Here is an 18,810-nt window from a genome sequence, read left to right as displayed (position 1 = left end):
TTCGTGCGGACTATCACACACTACAAAATTATGGAGAAAATAGTTGGATCATTGCAGTTATCAATTATCTGTTTGGTTCACACGTCACAAGTCATTAAACAAAGAAATGCGAGAAGACTATCACTTAAACATGTTAAAAACAAACTGTCAATGCCTTTGAAGATGAGGATTTGCAGCAAAGAACTAGAATTTATCGATTCAGAAGAAGAATCCAAAAACGGCGGAATCTTTTCCCATCCATCGTTTTTAAACACATGTGTTTTTGCCGTCGAACATGCGCAGATTTATTTTCATATCTAAATATATCATTCACTTGAAGAAAGATCGATCGCGATCGATCTTAGCGTTTACACTTGAAGAAAGATCGATTCAAAAAGGATTTGTTTGGTATATCGGATGCATAAATACGAAGCAACAGTATATCAACCTTAAATTTGAAGCCTTGTTTGAGGAGAGCATTTATCTTTCTGCAAGGCAAATCCACACACATACTTAACAATCCCGCTATAACGTTTGAAGTCTTAATTTCCTGCCCTTCATTCCGCGATCGTCTATTTTTGAAGACCATAAATAAATGAATAATTTGATTTGTTTAACTTATTGAGCATATATGAAATGTTTGCCACTGGACATTATGCTAATTATAATTATAAATAAAACCACATATCGTGTCATGTATAAAGATCAATCTACAGATGAATAAGAGTTTCTTAGCTGGTTTGACTCCTTCATGTGAAATAGTTGTCGTTTTCATTCACCACCACACGGATTTATTCAAATACATGCATTGTAATATTTCGATTAAATATTTAAAAAAAATAACATCTTATTATTCAACAAGTTTTTTTACTTGGAGGTTACAAATCCGAAGTATTCTAGAGTCTAAATCAATACATATTGAAGATTTTACAAAAAAAATTACACATATCTATCTATTAATTCAAAAGGTTATGCAGTGCTATATATTGTTGTAGGGGACAGTTTTAAAACAGTATGTATAAACAAAATATTAAAAATTGATATTCAAAATTTTGCAATGAAAGACATCCTTAAAATAACTAAAATGATTTGTATCTGAAATACAAGAAGGAGCGTTACTTTGGAGTTTAGTGTGGCGTCCATTTCGATGAACTAGTACACATTATTATTGAGGGGCCAGCTGAAGCCCGCCTGCTGGTGTGAGATTTTCTAACTGTGTTGAAGACCCATTTGTAGTCTTCGGCTTTTTTCTGCTCTTTGGTCGGGTTGTTGAGATACCATACTCTAAATATTGATAATGATGAAGACTCTTTGGAAATTGTCCGGATGTCTAATATATTAAGGGAAATTTAGCTCTATTTTTTTCCGAAAAAGATACCAACATAATAATATCTGAACATGGCCATATTAAATTAGATTAATTCATAACATATAATGAAATTGTTCATATTTTAAATCCATATTTTGAATTGAATGTATGAAAGAGTGCCTGTACATATATATGTTACGTATATTCTTATTTTCTGTACATACAAGACATGTACAGTAGCATGTCTTCATCCTTGAACCCCAAAGGTGACTGGTGGTATAGAAATATGGTTTTCCTCCGACCACAAGTAAAACCCTTGGCAAAGTGGAGCATCCGTTTGGTTGTGCGGGATGTGTGAATACGCAACCATGTCCGGTTAGAATAGGGACGAATTGAGGTCTCGTGAAGAGAGAGTACCACGCTTCTTGCACGTTAAGAATTTTTGTAGCAACTCTTTTATGGGTCCGTGGGTATCCTGATGCAAGGGAGACAATTCATGCCCTATCCATTATACCCACATTTTCAGCTGGTGACTGTTGAAATTCCCCTCCTTTTCCCCGGTCGATCCCTATTACAGAACCAAGCTATTACATCTATTTATATTTTGTTCTCATCCTGAATGTGTTTGAAATATTTGCCACTGGACATGAAACAAACTGTCAATAAAATTTTTATCTTGGCTCATGAATGAAAGGAGATGTATAAAGTGACAAGACAGCAACGTAACCACAAAAATAATTAGAAATAAAAATTAAAAACACAAATCCAGGCACGTATCATATTTATTATGCACATAATTTGTTTTTCATATTTACTGCAAATTATAACTCAAAAGAGTCAAAAAGAAAGACACGCAGCTTTGCTTCAAGTTATGATTTTGTATGCTTAATTTATTATTACTGTTTGAAATCTGGAAATCTTTAAGGTTGATGTAGAGAGTTTCACATGGAAAGGTGGATTGAAACTAATTTTCTTTGATTTTATCATAATAAAAAATGGTAGAAATAGGTGGGGGGGGGGGGAGTCAGTTCTTACCCTGGACCTTAAACAAACTGACTTGTGCATCCAACAATGTTATTAAACACTTGCTGCACTTCTAAAACAAGAAACTGCTATTTGTGTAAATCATATGGCCAAAAAAATACATGGAAATTAAAAATTCAAAACATTTGAAAATTTCGTATTTTAATGTTTTGTGCTAACTAGTACAGTTTCCCGTATTTTCCTGTGCGAAATAAGATTTTCACGTACAATGGTCATACGCTATAAAAAATAGTTAGTTTTTGCATCCTTTCTGCTCATTTTGTGTATGACGTGTGCTGCGGTAGTTATATTACTAAGTTTTTAAGTGTGTTTTATTGTAAATTGGAATGTTGGCAGACAAAAAGTATATATTCATGAATAACAGGTAGATGCTTGGGGTCAAAGGTCAAACATAAAAATGAAAACTCTTGTCCTAGTATATTTCTACCACATATATATTTCAAATAATAAATGCTTTTTGTGTATATTTTTCATTAAAAAAAATCCCACAGAGTCCCTAATTATGGTATAATAAGTTGATAGAATCTCAAAATTTTTCTGTATTCGTGTAATGTAATCAATTTGTTGAAACTCTCCCTGCTATTATAAAATCGCAGAAAGATTGACAAAATCTAAACAATCAAGGTATGGGGTTAATAGGAAAACAATATGAACAAAAAATTATACATCCACATGTATATACAATGTACTATGTACACCAATGAAATTTTTTTTTTTCAGTAGTGTATATACATTATTTTTTTTAAATATTACCTTCTGCTCTGACAATATGTGTCATTATTCAGTATTGGTACATGCATTTTCATCACCAGGAGTTAAAAAAAAGTCAGCTTAATTTATCAGCAAATGATTTCTAAAGGTTCAATTGATTAAACTCCATAGAGAACAATAGCTATTGTAGTTATTCAGTGGAACAGCTCAACTGGCAAAAATTTAAATTGCTAGATAAACACCAACTGATTCTGGGGAAAAGTTTCATTCCTTTCACATTAGATAGATTTACATATTCTGTCTTGGTTCTGAGCTTTATTGTTGTCAAGTTAACATTCTCTTCAGAATATTTTTGCATTAATACAGAGATAGCACAGCTCCCACATCAGTCCCTTAATAAACTGCACCTCAAAGCTATCACTATTAGTAAACTGAACCCATATAAATATATGATTACTGTTGGTAAAACAGAACGAACATATGAATATGAAGTGACTATTTTTATATAAAAATTTGCATTCGTGTATTACTATCATGTCGTCATCATCGTCATCCGAAGACATTTGGTTTCTGGACAATAACTTTAGTATATGTGAATGGATCTCTATGAAATTTAACCACAAGGTTCAATAGCACAAAAGGAATAAGGGGCAAAAAAAAAGGGGGGGGGGGGGGGGGGAAACAAGGTTTTTCTGGTTAATGGACAATTACTTAAGTATTAGTCTATGGATCTCTTTGAAATTGAAACACAAGGTTCCATACCACAAAGGGAAGGGAAGGTTGGGTTGAACTTTGGGGGTTATGGCTCAAACCGTTCAGGAATAAGGGGCAAAAGTATTAGTCAATGGATCTCTATGAAATTGTACCACAAAGTTTCATACTACACACAGAAGGTTGGGGTAGATTTTGTGGGTTGTGGCTTTAATCGTTAAGAAAATAGAGGCCAAATAGGGGCCAAAAACAAGACTTTTCTAATACTGGCTAAGCTGGTTCTAACATAAATTATTTCTGATCTATATAAAGAAACAACAAATACTGATATGGCAGGAGATACACACCAAACAGGTGTGTAAATTATTATATTTAGTTTGTAACAGATTTACTAAGTATTGGGCAACAGCAAAGTATTGCACAACAGCAAGAAATCTTCAATTGAAAATAAATACAAATCTTTTAACCAATTTCAATGAAGATTAATTTAAAGTCTTGAATTGTTTGAGGTTTTTACCATGTATTACTATATTGGATATTTGGACATTTTTAAATAGGTCTACATTGAGGTCCAAAGGGTCCAAAATTAGACTGTTTGATTTCATCAAAAACTGAATTCTTGTGGTTCTATGATATGCTGAATCTAACTGTGCATTCAGATTTTTAATTTTGGGCCCTGTTTTCAGTCCAAAGGGTCCAAAATTAAACTTTGTTTGAATTCATGGGTTTTTTTTATATGCTGAATCTAACCATGGAATTAGATTTTGGATATTGGACCATTAAGTAGATTAAATGTCCCATTTCAAATTTTTAAGTTATCTGACCACATTTATTCTGTGTCAAATATTTAATCACTATCCAAATTCAGAGCTGTATCAAGCTGTGTCCATACTTGCCCCAACTGTTCAGAGTTCGACTTCTGCGGTCGTAACCAGCTGCTCCAGGCGGAGCACATTTTTAGGCGTTGTTGCCAAATCCTTTACCCATTGATTGCCTTTCATGGTTTCCTTGATTGGCCAGAATGCCTTTAGGTAGGAAAGCAAAAGAGCTTAAAACGGGATAAAAAAAATGTCCTGCCGGAAGCCAGAACCTCTTTAAAAATAGTTACATGGAACTAAACATAATCTTTTCATTGCTTTTTTTAATTAATCCTCACTATAGTTATAATTAATTTCAGAAATTGGAGATAGATAAAATTTGATTTCATTTGTATATAAAAAAAAAAGATTTAAATAAAATTTTTAACAAACATTTTTATTTCACAATATTAGTTGCATTGATAAGTAATTGATTCAGTGAATTTAACATACTAGTTTGTTTTATGATGTAGTTGTCAAAATCATGAAGTCAGTATATATATATTCTTAAATGGTTTACAGGTGAGGAACAAAGTTTACAGTCGTATTTTAAGTTTGCGACCACCAAACTTGATTTACTTTGGCTCAAGATCCCCAGCAGAATTACTGAAGTCATCAGGACTTTCTCAGGTAAACATTTTAGAATAGTACAGTATTAGCAATATCTGCCATTTCAAAACAATTGGTGAACATGATTTATAGAACTGTTTTGATTTGTTTTTATTATACCCCCATTCTACAAGTGGGTGCTATATTGCATAAAGCTTGTCCGTCTATAACTAGGGTAGAACTAGTTTAACCCTGCTACAAGTTTTTGCCACATCCTTGTCCGTCTATAACTAGGGTAGAACTAGTTTAACCCTGCTACAAGTTTTGCCACGTCAAAATCCTAATCAGTAGTTGTATTTTGTTTTATCCTAATGTTTTTGTCAATTGTGGAATTTTTATAGGATAATATGAAGAAAAATTAATGTTGTTTTAACATTTCATGCTTTAAGATTTTGGTATAAATTTATTTCAAAGTTCATAATTTGGGTACTTTAAGCTGATGGTTCATCTAAGTTAGCATGTAGGTTTGCTCAAGGGAATAGGTTAAGATATAAATGAAAGGGGTCAATTTGATCTGTTAAAATGCTCCTTTGGCTTTAATTCAAACTAAGATTTATCATTAAAGATCATTTCTTAAATCTTAAGATTTAATTTTCCCTTACCTTAAAAACCAGAATTCTTTGATGATAGATACAATACTATCCAGGCCTGTTTGACCAGCTTTCCAGCTTCACTGTTCAATGTACTATGTAAACTTACTACTATGTAAATGTTAAATTTTGGTGTGCTGAGACTTGAAATATTAGGTTTTTTCCTTCAGTTAATTTTTGAATTTTTAAATATGTATAAAATGATATGTGTATATACAATTAGACAGCAACCTAGCTAATAACAAGAAAAATAAACCGACCTGACTCCACACCTAGAGGTAAACAAACAAATGTATATATATATATATATATGCAATGTCAAGCTCTGAATCACCCATTGACTTGAAAAGTTGTAAATTTCACTGAGACTAACAAAGATCTGTTATCAATACCAGATTCCACAATTAACAAAAACATTAAGACAAACAAAATACAACCATTGACTTGGATTCTGGTATGGAACAGGTATATAAATTTGTAGCAGGCTTAACTAGTTCTTTCCCCGTCACATTTTAGTCCTTTTAATCTCAATCAATGTAATAATAAAGAGCTGTAAAAGAGTTTCTCCAGCAAAGTCATAGTTTGGTCATCCCTGTTTTTAATTAAAGATAATTAACTAAAGGACTGTTAAACAACATGTACAGAGCTGTCCTGTTTTACCTAAGCCTTTACTCTTAGAAAAAGAGGTCAAAATTAAAAATTGATGAAAAAAAGTTATACATTTATTGAAATGGAATATTTACTTTTTAAAAGAGATTCTGAATGTTTTATTTTTTTATTTTTTTTTTTTTTTTTTGGCTCATTTTGTTGAAATTTGCGATAAAAGTGACCTACCCCCTTTTATACGACCTCTTGCGGTCTTATATTGGTATGACAATGTCGTCGTCATCATCATCGTCTGAAGACACATTGGTTTTCGCTCTCTAACTTTAGTTGAAGTGAATGGATCTCTATGAAATTTTACCATAAAGTTCAATACCACAAAAGGAAGGTTGGGATTGATTTTGGGGGTTATGTTACCAACAGTTAAGGAATTAGGGGCCAAAAAGGGGCCAAAAATAAGCATTTTTGTAACTTCCAGACATAACTTGTGTGTTAGTGTATGGATCTCTCTGACATTGTACCACAAGGTTCCATATCACAAAGGGAATGCTGGAATTGATTTTGGGGGTAATTGCCTCAAATTTTAGGAATTAGGGGCCAAAAAAGGTGCAAAAAACAAGCATTTTTCTAGTTTCATGATAATAACTTGTGTGTAATTGTATGGATCTTTCTGAAATTGTACTACAAGGTTCCATATCACAAAGGGAAAGCTGGAATTGAGTTTGGGGATAATTGCCCAAAACTTTTAGGAATAAGGGGCCAAAAATAAGCATTTTTCTAGTTTCCAGATAATAACTTGTGTTCAAGTGTATGGATCTCTCTGAAATTGTACTGCAAGGTACCATATTACAAAGGGAAGGCTGGGATTGATTTTGGGGGTAATTGCCTCAAAATTTTAGGAATTAGGGGCCAAAAAGGGGCAAAAAACAAGCATTTTTCTAGTTTCAGGACAATAACTTGTGTGTCAGTGTATGGATCTTTATGAAATTGTACTATAAGGTTCCATATCACAAAGGGAAAGCTGGGTTTGAGTTTGGGGGTAATTGCCCTAAACGTTTAGGAATTTGGGGCCAAAAAACAAGCATTTTTCTAGTTTCCATACAATAACTTGTGTTCAAGTGTATGGATCTCTCTGAAATTGTACTGCAAGGTACCATACCACAAAGGGAAGGCTGTTATTGAGTTTGGGGGGGATGAATCATAAGGGGGTTAAAAAAAATTGGGGGGGGGGGGGATTTTTTTTTCATTTTTTTCATTTTTTTTTTCTTTAAAATTTTCCATTTTAAATTGGTTATTTATGATTTATATATAAAAGCTCATAATAATGATATGGTTTGAATCATGGGTCCGGAAACGGTCATATATGCCAGTCATGTCCTAAGATGAAACTATTTGTCCTAAACGAGTAATAGGGATTTAGGACAAATTTTATTTTTTTAATGAAGTAATTTCGGTCATTTCATTGACTCAATGATTGAAATCGGATTTCTTAATCGCCATTTTGCACTGTCTTGTGTAAGTTGTGATCACTTGTTTTTGTTTATAATTCCTTTCCTGTAATAAAACTGCCACTCCGGTAGTTTGATAATCCTGAGGGCCCTCCTAATATCTATATCAATGCCTCCGGGAAACATTGGCTAATGATCGCTAATCACTTTTTACCTGTGGTTTTAATTCACACCTGACAGTGATCACAAGCTCAGAATAATATCTTAACAAAAATTCCCTGACAAGTGTATTCATTATTTAATTACTTTTCAGCAAAGACAATCATCAAATCTGATTTAAAAATAAAACCTAAATTTACGGAGAAAAAAGTATTTTTTCATGTGCTTTATTTACTATATAATACGCATGCGTGAAATTGTCTTCAGCAAATTTAATGTTTAATCGTAAAATGCAAATTGATTTCATGCTAAATTAAACGAGTGCAACTATTGTCTGTTACATTCAAACACTTTTAAAGGTAATAAAATAAAAAAAGCCATAAAAAGCCGGTGATTTCCTGTCAATTTGATAAACAAAACAAATCCCCGAAATGAATCCGGAATTATTCGTACTTTAACTTTATCGCAAACTTCCGGTTTTAACTTTTGTCGAATCGAAAGAAACGTAAGCAATGTCTGAGAGATTTACCATTTTGAGTCATTAAAATCATTTCAATTTTAAACTATTGCCTTCCCTAAACTGTTCTTCATGGTAATGGCAAGACATTTACTTAGTAAATGCGATGAAACAGCAATACAAGTTCGTTGATGCTATGAATTTAGTCAAGTTGACATCGACAATTTGGAAAGGGGCACCAACTTTTCTATCATCTCAAAATGACCGAAATTGTGTGGAAAAATTTCCGGATCCTTGGTTTGAATAGGTAAATTTTTTTTTTTTTAGTTCTTAGACCACATTCATTCTGTGTCAGAAACCTATGCTGTGTCAAATATTTAATCACAATCCAAATTCAGTGCTGTATCAAGCTTGAATGTTGTGTCCATACTTGCCCCAACTGTTCAGGGTTCCACCTCTGCGGTCCTATCAAGCTGCGCCCAGCGGAGCATTTTATTATGGAATGGTTTAGTGTCCCATGCATTTGCGCACCTAAATTTCAAATTCATAAATAATGGCTTTAACATACTCAAAGTCTAGTAATTTTTGTTTTCATAGAAAATGGATCTAAAACTAATATGAAAATTTAAAAATCATTTATTTTTGTCAAAGGCGGAATAATATCATATATTTATGAGAAGAAAATAATTTTTATTTCTATTGGATTGTTTGCACAATAGAAAGTACTGAATTGCCATGTGTGCAGTTTCACAGGCCGCACAGGTACAGGGGACTCTACTATACTATCCAATAGGGTCTTGAACTGTCTTATATCACAAAAAATATTGCTGAATTTCTTTATATGCATCAACTTTAAAGTCAGATGGAAAGAGAGGTAGTATTTTTTAATTGATATAAAATTGTCAAATTTATATCTCATCCCTTTTGAAATGTCACTTTTCTTCAATATTTAAAGCGTCAAATACTCAGTCAAATATTTTAAGCTATTATGTGTTTTCATGCAGATTCATATTTAAATTGTGGTAACCCAGTCCAATCTTTATTTTGTATCAAAGGAGGAAGTATGATATCATATAACCTCCCATTGACTTAATGACCAGACCTTGTAATTTAATTTATAATTTATTGTATATTTCAGGTTTTAATTCAAAATTGAAATCAATGTATATTTCTAATAAAGATTGACAATATTTTACAAGCAATAGATTGAAAGCCTAAATTTGACATTTAAATGATTTTGTAATTCAAAAGTGCCTACCTTACCTTTCACATGACTTATTTAGATACTTTCCCAATTTTGTCTCCATATTTGTTGTTGGTTCCTTCATTACATATAATAAAAAATTTTACACTTATTCGCAGAAACACCACATGTTATGCCTCAAGCATAAATTTTGCGTAACAGGTAACCAAGTAGATTATTCAAACTTTAATACATCTACAGGATGATGGTAAAAAACTGAAAATACAAAGATAATCACTTTTACAATTCTGAAAAATACTATGAAAACATATGTTTGTGTAGTTTGTAAGAGTTCTAATAAATGTTCTTTGTGTTGTGGGTCAACGCACATATCCTTTGTAGATATGCCTAGAAAACATAAAAACAGGTAAACAAACAAAGTCACATCCTCTGTGCTGATATATAACACTAAAGTAAATGTTCAGATATATACAAAGAGTTCAACTTACGCCGTGGTTGGCTCAAGATTTTGATTTCAGTTTATGTCTGACATGGAATGGATTCCAAAACAAAGGGCGATAATTCCAAAAAAGTACCTATGGAGCGCCGGTGACATTACACCACATTTAACTTGATGACAAAAATAACAACAACAAATACAAAAAGTCAAAATAAACTCAAAATACAACATATTTTGATGTAATCTATGTTCCTGTTGTACAAGTCTATACTGTACACACAATTTTATTCCTCATTTACACAGTGTTGAGGGATGTTTCACTACGGGGCAGCTATCAATTTGTATTAAAACTGCTTAATAACTTTACCCAACAACACAATAAAACAAAAATGAAATTTTGAGGTCAACGTATACCTTCAATAATAGATATGTGTCTATGCCATTTTATATGTTTTGTTTGTATACTCACACCTACCTATATTTGCACCTAACATAAGGGCAAAAATTGGTAACTTTGGCAACACTTTTCTATTTAGATTTCTTTTAAGAATTTAAACGCTTATTTTTTTACACTTTACACAGATGTTGTACTGTATGTGTTTGCTTCCCTCTAGAAGATGAATCAGAGCCATTATGATCCTTGGATCAAAAAGAGCTACATTTCCACTGATAGCTTCCCTTTGACACCATATATTATTAACTTTTAAATTTATTCGTGTAAAATATTATGAACGTAATCAGATCTTTACTTTCTGTTGTGTAAAAAAATAATGTCTTTCATTTCAGAAATGGGTACATAGAGAGATAACAAACTTTGAATATCTGATGCAATTAAACACAATAGCAGGCAGAACTTACAATGATCTTAGTCAGTATCCTGTGGTAAGTAAAACACTATACTTGTTGTTTGTTAGTAACTTGACACAAGTAGAAACATTAAAATCTCAATCCTCACACCTGTCCAAAATTCTATTCCGACACCCAGTCCAATAAGCTATCCTGACACTCAGTCCAATAATGTATCCTGACACCCAGTCCAATAATGTATCCTGAAACCCAGTCCAATAATCTGTCCCAATCCCCAGTCCAATAATCTGTCCTGACACCCAGTCCAATAATCTGTCCCGACACCCAGTCCAATTATCTGTCATGACATCCAGTCCAATAATCTATCCCGACACCTAGTCTGATAATCTATCCTAACACCCAGTCCAATAATCTTTCCTGACACCAAGTCCAATAATCTATCCTGACACTCAGACCAATAATCAATCCTGACACCCAGTCCAATACAGTCAAATATAAATCTATCCCTATACCCAGACCAATAATCTTTCCTGACACCCAGTCCAATAATCTATCCTTACACCCAGTCCAATAATCTATCCTGACACCCAGTCCAATAATCTATCCTGGCACCTGTCTAATAATCTATCCGACACCCAGTCCAATAATCTATCCCGACACCCAGTCCAATAATCTATCCCGACACCCAGTCCTGAATAATCTATCCCGACACTCAGTCCAATAATCTATCCTGACACCCAGTCCAATAATCTATCCTGAAATCCAGTCCAATAATCTATCTTGACACCCAGTCCAATAATCTATCTTGGCACCCAATCCAATAATCTATCCTGACACCAAGTCCAACACCAAGTCCAATAATCTATCCTGGCACCTGTCCAATAATCTATCTTGACACCCAGTCCAATAATATATCCTGACACCCAGTCCAATAATGTATCCTGACACCCAGTCCAATAATCTGTCCCGATCCCCAGTCCAATAATCTGTCCCGACACCCAGTCCAATAATCTGTCCGGACACCTAGTCCAATAATCTGTCCTGAAACTCAGTCCAATAATCTGTCCCCACACCCAGTCCAATTATCTGTCATGACACCCAGTCCAATAATCTATCCCGACACCCAGTCCAATAATCTGCACTGACACCCAGTCCAATAATCCCCCTAACACCAAGTCCAATAATCTATCCTGACACTCAGTCCAATAACCTATCCTGGCACCTGTCTAATAATCTATCCGACACCCAGTCCAATAATCTATCACGACACCCAGTCCAATAATCTATCCCGACACCCAGTCCTGAATAATCTATCCCGACACTCAGTCCAATAATCTATCCTGACACCCAGTCCAATAATCAATCCTGACACCCAGTCCAATAATCTATCCTGAAATCCAGTCCAATAATCTATCTTGACACCCAGTCCAATAATCTATCTTGGCACCCAATCCAATAATCTATCCTGACACCAAATCCAACACCAAGTCCAATAATCTATCCTGGCACCTGTCCAATAATCTATCTTGGCACCCAGTCCAATAATATATCCTCACACCCAGTTCAATAATGTATCCTGACACCCAGTCCAATAATCTGTCCCCATCCCCAGTCCAATAATCTGTCCTGACACCCAGTCCAATAATCTGTCCCGACACCCAGTCCAATAATCTGTCCCGACACCTAGTCCAATAATCTGTCCTGAAACTCAGTCCAATAATCTGTCCCGACACCCAGTCCAATTATCTGTCATGACACCCAGTCCAATAATCTATCCTGACACCCAGTCCAATAATCTGCACTGACACCCAGTCCAATAATCTTTCCTGACACTCAGTCTAATAACCTATCCTGACACCAAGTCCAATACAGTCAAATATAAATCTATCCCAATACCCAAACCAATAATCTTTCCTGACACTCAGTCCAATAATCTATCCTGACACCCAGTCCAATAATCTATCCCGACACCCAGTCCAATAATCTATCCCAACACCTAGTCCAATAATCTATCCAGTCCAATTATCTATCCTGACACCAAGTCCAATAATATATCCTGGCACCTGTCTAATAATCTATCCGACACCCAGTCCCATAATCTATCCCGACACCCAGTCCAATAATCTATCCCGACACCCAGTCCAATAATCTATCCCAATACTCAGTCCAATAATCTATCCTGACACCCACTCTAATAATCAATCCTGACACCCAGTCCAATAATCTATCCTGAAATCCAGTCCAATAATCTATCCTGACACCCAGTCCAATAATCTATCCTGAAATCCAGTCCAATAATCTATCTTGACACCCAGTCCAATAATGTATCCTGACACCCAGTCCAATAATCAATCCTGATACCCAGTCCAATAATCTATCCTGAAATCCAGTCCGATAATCTATCTTGACACCCAGTCTAGTAATCTATCTTGGCACCTGTCCAATAATCTATCCTGACACCCAGTCTAGTAATCTATCCTGACACTAGTGCAATAATCTATCACCCAGTCCAATAATCTATCCTGACACCCAGTCCAATAATTTATCCTGACACCAGTACAACAATCTATCACCCAGTCCAATAATTTATCCTGACACCCAGTCCAATAATCTATCCTGGCACCTGTCCAATAATCTATCCTGACACCTAGTCCAATAATCTATCCTGACACCCAGTCCAATAATCTATCCTGACAACCAGTCCAATATAAATCTATCCCGACACCCAGACCAATAATCTATCCTGACACCCAGTCCAATAATCTATTCTGGCATCTGTCCAATAAGCTATCCTGATACCCAGTCAAATAATCTATCCTGACACCCAGTGCAGAAATATATTCTGAAGCCCAGTCCATTAATATATGAATTTAATACTGATTTTATCTTTCTACCTGCTTGGATCCAAATCCAATGTTTTAAATTTGCAAGTAAATATATTGTTGTCAAATATAATGAGGTCATGTGCATGTATTCTTAGATCTAAGTTATACTTCACACAGTTATTGCAAATACCCAAAGTGGTCACACAAGCTTTACCCACAGTTTTATGTTTATATGGCACAAAGGGTTTGTATGAGCTATTACCATATCACTAATAACATCATATATCAAATATCCTATATCATACGTTTTCTGTTAGCTTTTGACTTTTTCTTCAGCTTCTCTGAAATTGCAAGGCAAATTTGTAACCATTAAGTTATTTATATTTATAAACTGAATCAATCATTTGGAATGAAGGTAGTATGACAGTATAAGCAAACAATGATGAATTTGTTTTATACTTCCCGAAAATGTATTTCAAATCTTGCTATTTAAAAAAAAATCAAATGTAAAGTGTGTTACCCGGTCTGTTTTTAATAGGTTTATTCAGGGAATATTACACTAGTCTAGAAAGAAAACTAAATGATAGAATACCAACATAGAATAAGGAAATTATAGCTTTAATTAAAAACATTTAGAAAATAAGGGGAAATGTACTTTTTTATTCTTGGTACATATCAACATATATATGTTAAGTTCAATCTATAAGAAAAACTTAAAGAGTTATCTACCCTTTTAATTAAAAATGAATATAAGGAATTGAGTGGTAAAAATCAATGAGCCAACTACCCAACAATGCAATACATTTATATCAAAAGAGAAAGTCTGATTTTGTTTGTAATAAATCAGAAGGTTTACTGCATTTGTATTGTGTAAATTATGATATACTAATAGTATCACGGGGCAGAGGGGTATCCTTTTGTAAGTTCACTCACATTTCTAGTTTACACCAGTTAACACAAGAGACTTAAAAAAAATAGGAAAACACAGTGGACATTGTAAACTTCTAATGTTTCTTAGATATGTTTTATGTGAATAATAATTGTTTTAATATTCTAGTTTCCATGGATAATAAGTGATTATGAGTCTGACTCATTAAATCTCAACAGTTGTACTGTATACAGAGATCTGTCCAAACCAATTGGTGCTGTTAATCCTAAAAATGGAGAAATACTCAGAGAAAAGTATGTGATTTGTTCTTGTGACTTAGAAACTATATTTTATCATGGCATGGCAATTAGAGATTTATAGGTTTTTTTACCAAATCAATGTAATTTTACAAAATTATAGCCAAAATTTAAAGCCACAGTGCTATGTTTTAAAATGTGACTCATGAATTCTCTTTTATTGTGTAATTAGTACTTTAAATAGGCAATGAAAGATGAATAGATAATTTTCTTGATATCTTTATGCTATTTGTAAAAAGTTTCCTTGTACCATATCTAATTATGAGCAGATGGCAGTAAACATAATAATGTATTGGTCACAATTCTTTTTTTTATTTCCTTTCTTGTCATTCTAATTTAGTAAATCTTGACTTCTGTCTAGGAAAGTACAACAGTGAGATTGGAACTATACCAAAAAAAATATAGATTGAAAACATCATGCATTTTCCAACTAAAAAGACTTATTTTGGAAAATTCCCAATAGGTAAATAAGAAATTTGCCTTGTTTAGTTAGGCTTATCATTTTGAAATTAAATAGAAAAACCTTTTGCCATATCATTTACCTTATCAGGTGTGTTGACATCTTTGGGAGGGAATGCGAAAAGAAAGAGAAACCATTTTGTATTTCTTTCATAAAATTTAAGGGTCCATCAAACTTTTTGAGTTTTTTTATATCCTATATGTAATAACAGGTAAAGAGTACTCAGGATAGCATGGGATCTTGGATCACTGCTTGACAGTAGAGCCTGGCGGAATTCAATGACATGTATTTGTTAATAGATGTTAGAATGATGACATTGGCGAAAAACATATTTTCTTAACCACAAATTGTTGAAAACTATTTTAAAATTTATGCTAAATGCACAATTTTTATTAAAAAAATGTAGCAATAATAATTCAAACCGTAATGTTATAAATCATGAATCAACAGCTAATTTAAAATCAGATCGATACATTCCTTTTTTAATATAACATGCACATTTGCAATAACTCAGACCTGATCAGTGCTGAAAAGTGATCAGGTTGATTGTATTATGCCAGGTTGGGCCAGGATGTCAGGCTATATTCAGGAAAAAATCTTGAAATTAGATTTTATTTTCAGATTTGAAACATTTGAAGATCCCTCAGGAGTGATAGAGAAGTTCCATTATGGTACACATTACTCTAATGCAGCAGGTGTCATGCACTATCTTATCAGAATGGAGCCTTTTACTGCTCTACATATTGAACTACAGGGTGACAGGTAATTTACATAATAATCTATGTTCACAGATATTTTACATGTTAAACCACATGGCAACAAAACACAGTTGACTTTTGTTATATCAAGCTCTTTTATCTCAAAGTTTATGTTATCTCAAAGGAAAATTTTTGTCCCATTTGATAGGTTAGTATTATATTCAAAGGTGGATTAAGGAGGTGGCTGGCCCCTTTCTGAAGCTACATATATGGTTTAATGCATAAACATTTTACAAATCCTTGATCTGCAGCTGATGTTAACTTCTGATATCTCATATGTTATAAAAAAGTATGATCAAATCAGCATTTGCAGTATTGTAGACTTCACCTGCAATTATTGATACAGCTTTTTCACCAATGCAAAACAGAAAAAAAACAGTAATTGACTGGTGAAATTCAGGATGTGTCACCTCAATTTGCATTTGTATCAAATTTTCTTTGCTCCTCTGGCAGGGAATGCTTTAATATTGGGTCTGCAGTTTGATAACGTTGAGTTGTAATGAGTAAGCAATTTTTTTATCTGCCATGCAGCCACTTTCTGTTTGCCTTAGTTTGAAATTTTAAACACTCATTGTACAACGAAAATTTTCGTCAAAAGTTTTCTTGGCTTCAGTGTAAGGGAATGATCAGTTATGCTCCAGTATACATGTTACCTCAATCTGTTGCATGCAGCAACGCACCTCAATCTGTTGCATGCAGCAACGCACCTCAATCTGTTGCATGCAGCAACGCAGGTCAAGACCCATTAAAACAGGGTTTTTCTTACATGAAAGCATATCATATATTCTGTATTTATTTCGATTTGAAACAGACAAATGCCCCATTTTAACTATTCTCATTCCTAATGTCCATTTTTGCAGTTTATGGTTAACAGAAATGAAACAGGTGAAAATCAAAAATGTGACAAGGAAAGATGTAAAAATGCAGACATCAGAATAAGAATAGTTAAAATGCCTTGATTTTTCTTCCTTGGCACTTTTCATTTATTGAATAAAATAATCCTCTGGGTTTTTATAGCTTACTATATGGTACATTGTGAAAGGCTGTATGTAGACATCTAAATGTTCACATCTTTTTCATTTAGTCAGTATGAATAGTTGTTTCATTATTACTCCATCTTCTTATTATTATATGAGTTAACTTACTGTGGTTTCTTTATTACTCCATCTTCTTATTATTATATGAGTTAACTTACTGTGGTACATTTAATTGCTGGACAGAAAATCAGAAATCTCATAATTGAAAAATTTTAGAAAATATAAATTTAAATAAACACTAGCAGGTGAAGGTCTATCTGCTGGAAAATTTTCAGAAAAACAAACTTCCCATTTTTGAGTTATTGCCCCTGAAATGTAAATTTTTTGCAAGTTTCACAGGTTTTGGTTATGATCTTGAAGACTATATCAGATTATAAGAATTTTTAAACAGTAAGAATGACCAGAATGATAAGATCTAAACAAGTCAACATGGATGAATTGTCATTGACCCCTTAAAGGAATTATTGCCCTCGATGACTAATTTTACTGACTTTTTTGTAAAAACTATAATAGATATAGATAAATTGTAACATGCAAAAGTGTTCAGCAGTTATTATATATATTCAAAGATGTTAATATGGATGAATTATCAATTAACCCTTATATGAAATGCTTATTTTATTAATTTTTTGCAGATACTATTAATAGATAGAGAGAAATTGTGAAAGCAAAAGTTTTCAGACGAATTAGTTCTACAAAAGAAGTCACCTTAACCTTAATTTGTCAATTGGCAGCTTAAGGAGTTATTGCCTTTGAAAGAAGTTGTCGGGGCCATATAGTTTTACCCTTAATCGTCATTCCATCATTCCATCATTCTGTCATTCCCTCATTCTGTCATTCTGTCATTCCGCAACAAACCATTATACGCAATTTTTTTCTAAACGCCTTCAGATATTGGGCTGATTTTTGGTATGTGAGTTAACCATGACGAGTTACAGATCAAGTTAAAGTTTTGTTCTGCTCTGCTCTGCTAATTTTTGCTGAAATTAAGGACTTTGGACTTTGATAAATTGTTGAAAATCACAGTTATACGGACTTTTTTATCTAAATGCCTTCAGATATTGTGCTGATTTTTGGTATGTGAGTTAACCATGATGAGTTACAGATCAAGTTTAAGTTTCTTTCCGCTCTGCTAATTTTTGCCGAATTTAAGGACTTTGGACTTTGATAAATTGTTGAAAATCACAGTTATACGGACTTTTTTTCTAAATGCCTTCAGATATTGGGCTGATTTTTGGTATGTGAGTTCAACATGATGAGTTACAGATCAGGTTTAAGTTTCGTTCTGCTCTGCTAATTTTTGCTGAAATTAAGGACTTTGGACTTTGATAATTTATTGAAAATCACAGTTATACGAATTTTTTTCTAAATTTCTTCAGATATTGGGCTGATTTTTGGTATGTGAGTTAACCATGATGAGTTACAGATCAAGTATAAGTTTCGTTCCGCTCTGCTAATTTTTGCCTAAAATTACGGGCTTTGGACTTTGATAAATTGTTGAAAATCACAATTATACAGACTTTTTTTCTAAATGCCTTCAGATATTGGGCTGATTTTTGGTATGTGAGTTAACCATGATGAGTTACAGATCAAGTTTAAGTTTCGTTCCGTTCTGCTA

The 18,810-nt window shown here is 33.5% G+C and overlaps 1 protein-coding gene across 2 annotated transcripts in view; it reads left to right on the top strand.

Annotated features, from left to right (window-relative positions):
* LOC127718864 (neurobeachin-like protein 1) overlaps positions 1–18,810 on the top strand; it is a 406,320-nt gene that overhangs the window by 274,625 nt on the left and 112,885 nt on the right. For both annotated transcript variants that reach the window (XM_052224913.1, XM_052224914.1), the window contains 4 exons: positions 5,134–5,241; positions 10,907–11,002; positions 14,810–14,934; positions 16,019–16,159. In XM_052224913.1, coding sequence (XP_052080873.1) covers positions 5,134–5,241; positions 10,907–11,002; positions 14,810–14,934; positions 16,019–16,159 — 470 coding nt within the window. The remainder of the gene's footprint in view (positions 1–5,133; positions 5,242–10,906; positions 11,003–14,809; positions 14,935–16,018; positions 16,160–18,810) is intronic.

The sequence above is a fragment of the Mytilus californianus genome, unplaced genomic scaffold (assembly GCF_021869535.1).
Source record: "Mytilus californianus isolate M0D057914Y unplaced genomic scaffold, xbMytCali1.0.p SCAF_10, whole genome shotgun sequence".
In the NCBI taxonomy this organism is placed as follows: Eukaryota; Metazoa; Mollusca; class Bivalvia; order Mytilida; family Mytilidae; genus Mytilus; species Mytilus californianus.
The sequence above is the reverse complement of the archived record's forward strand: the minus strand, read 5'-3'. Positions and strand labels throughout refer to the sequence as shown.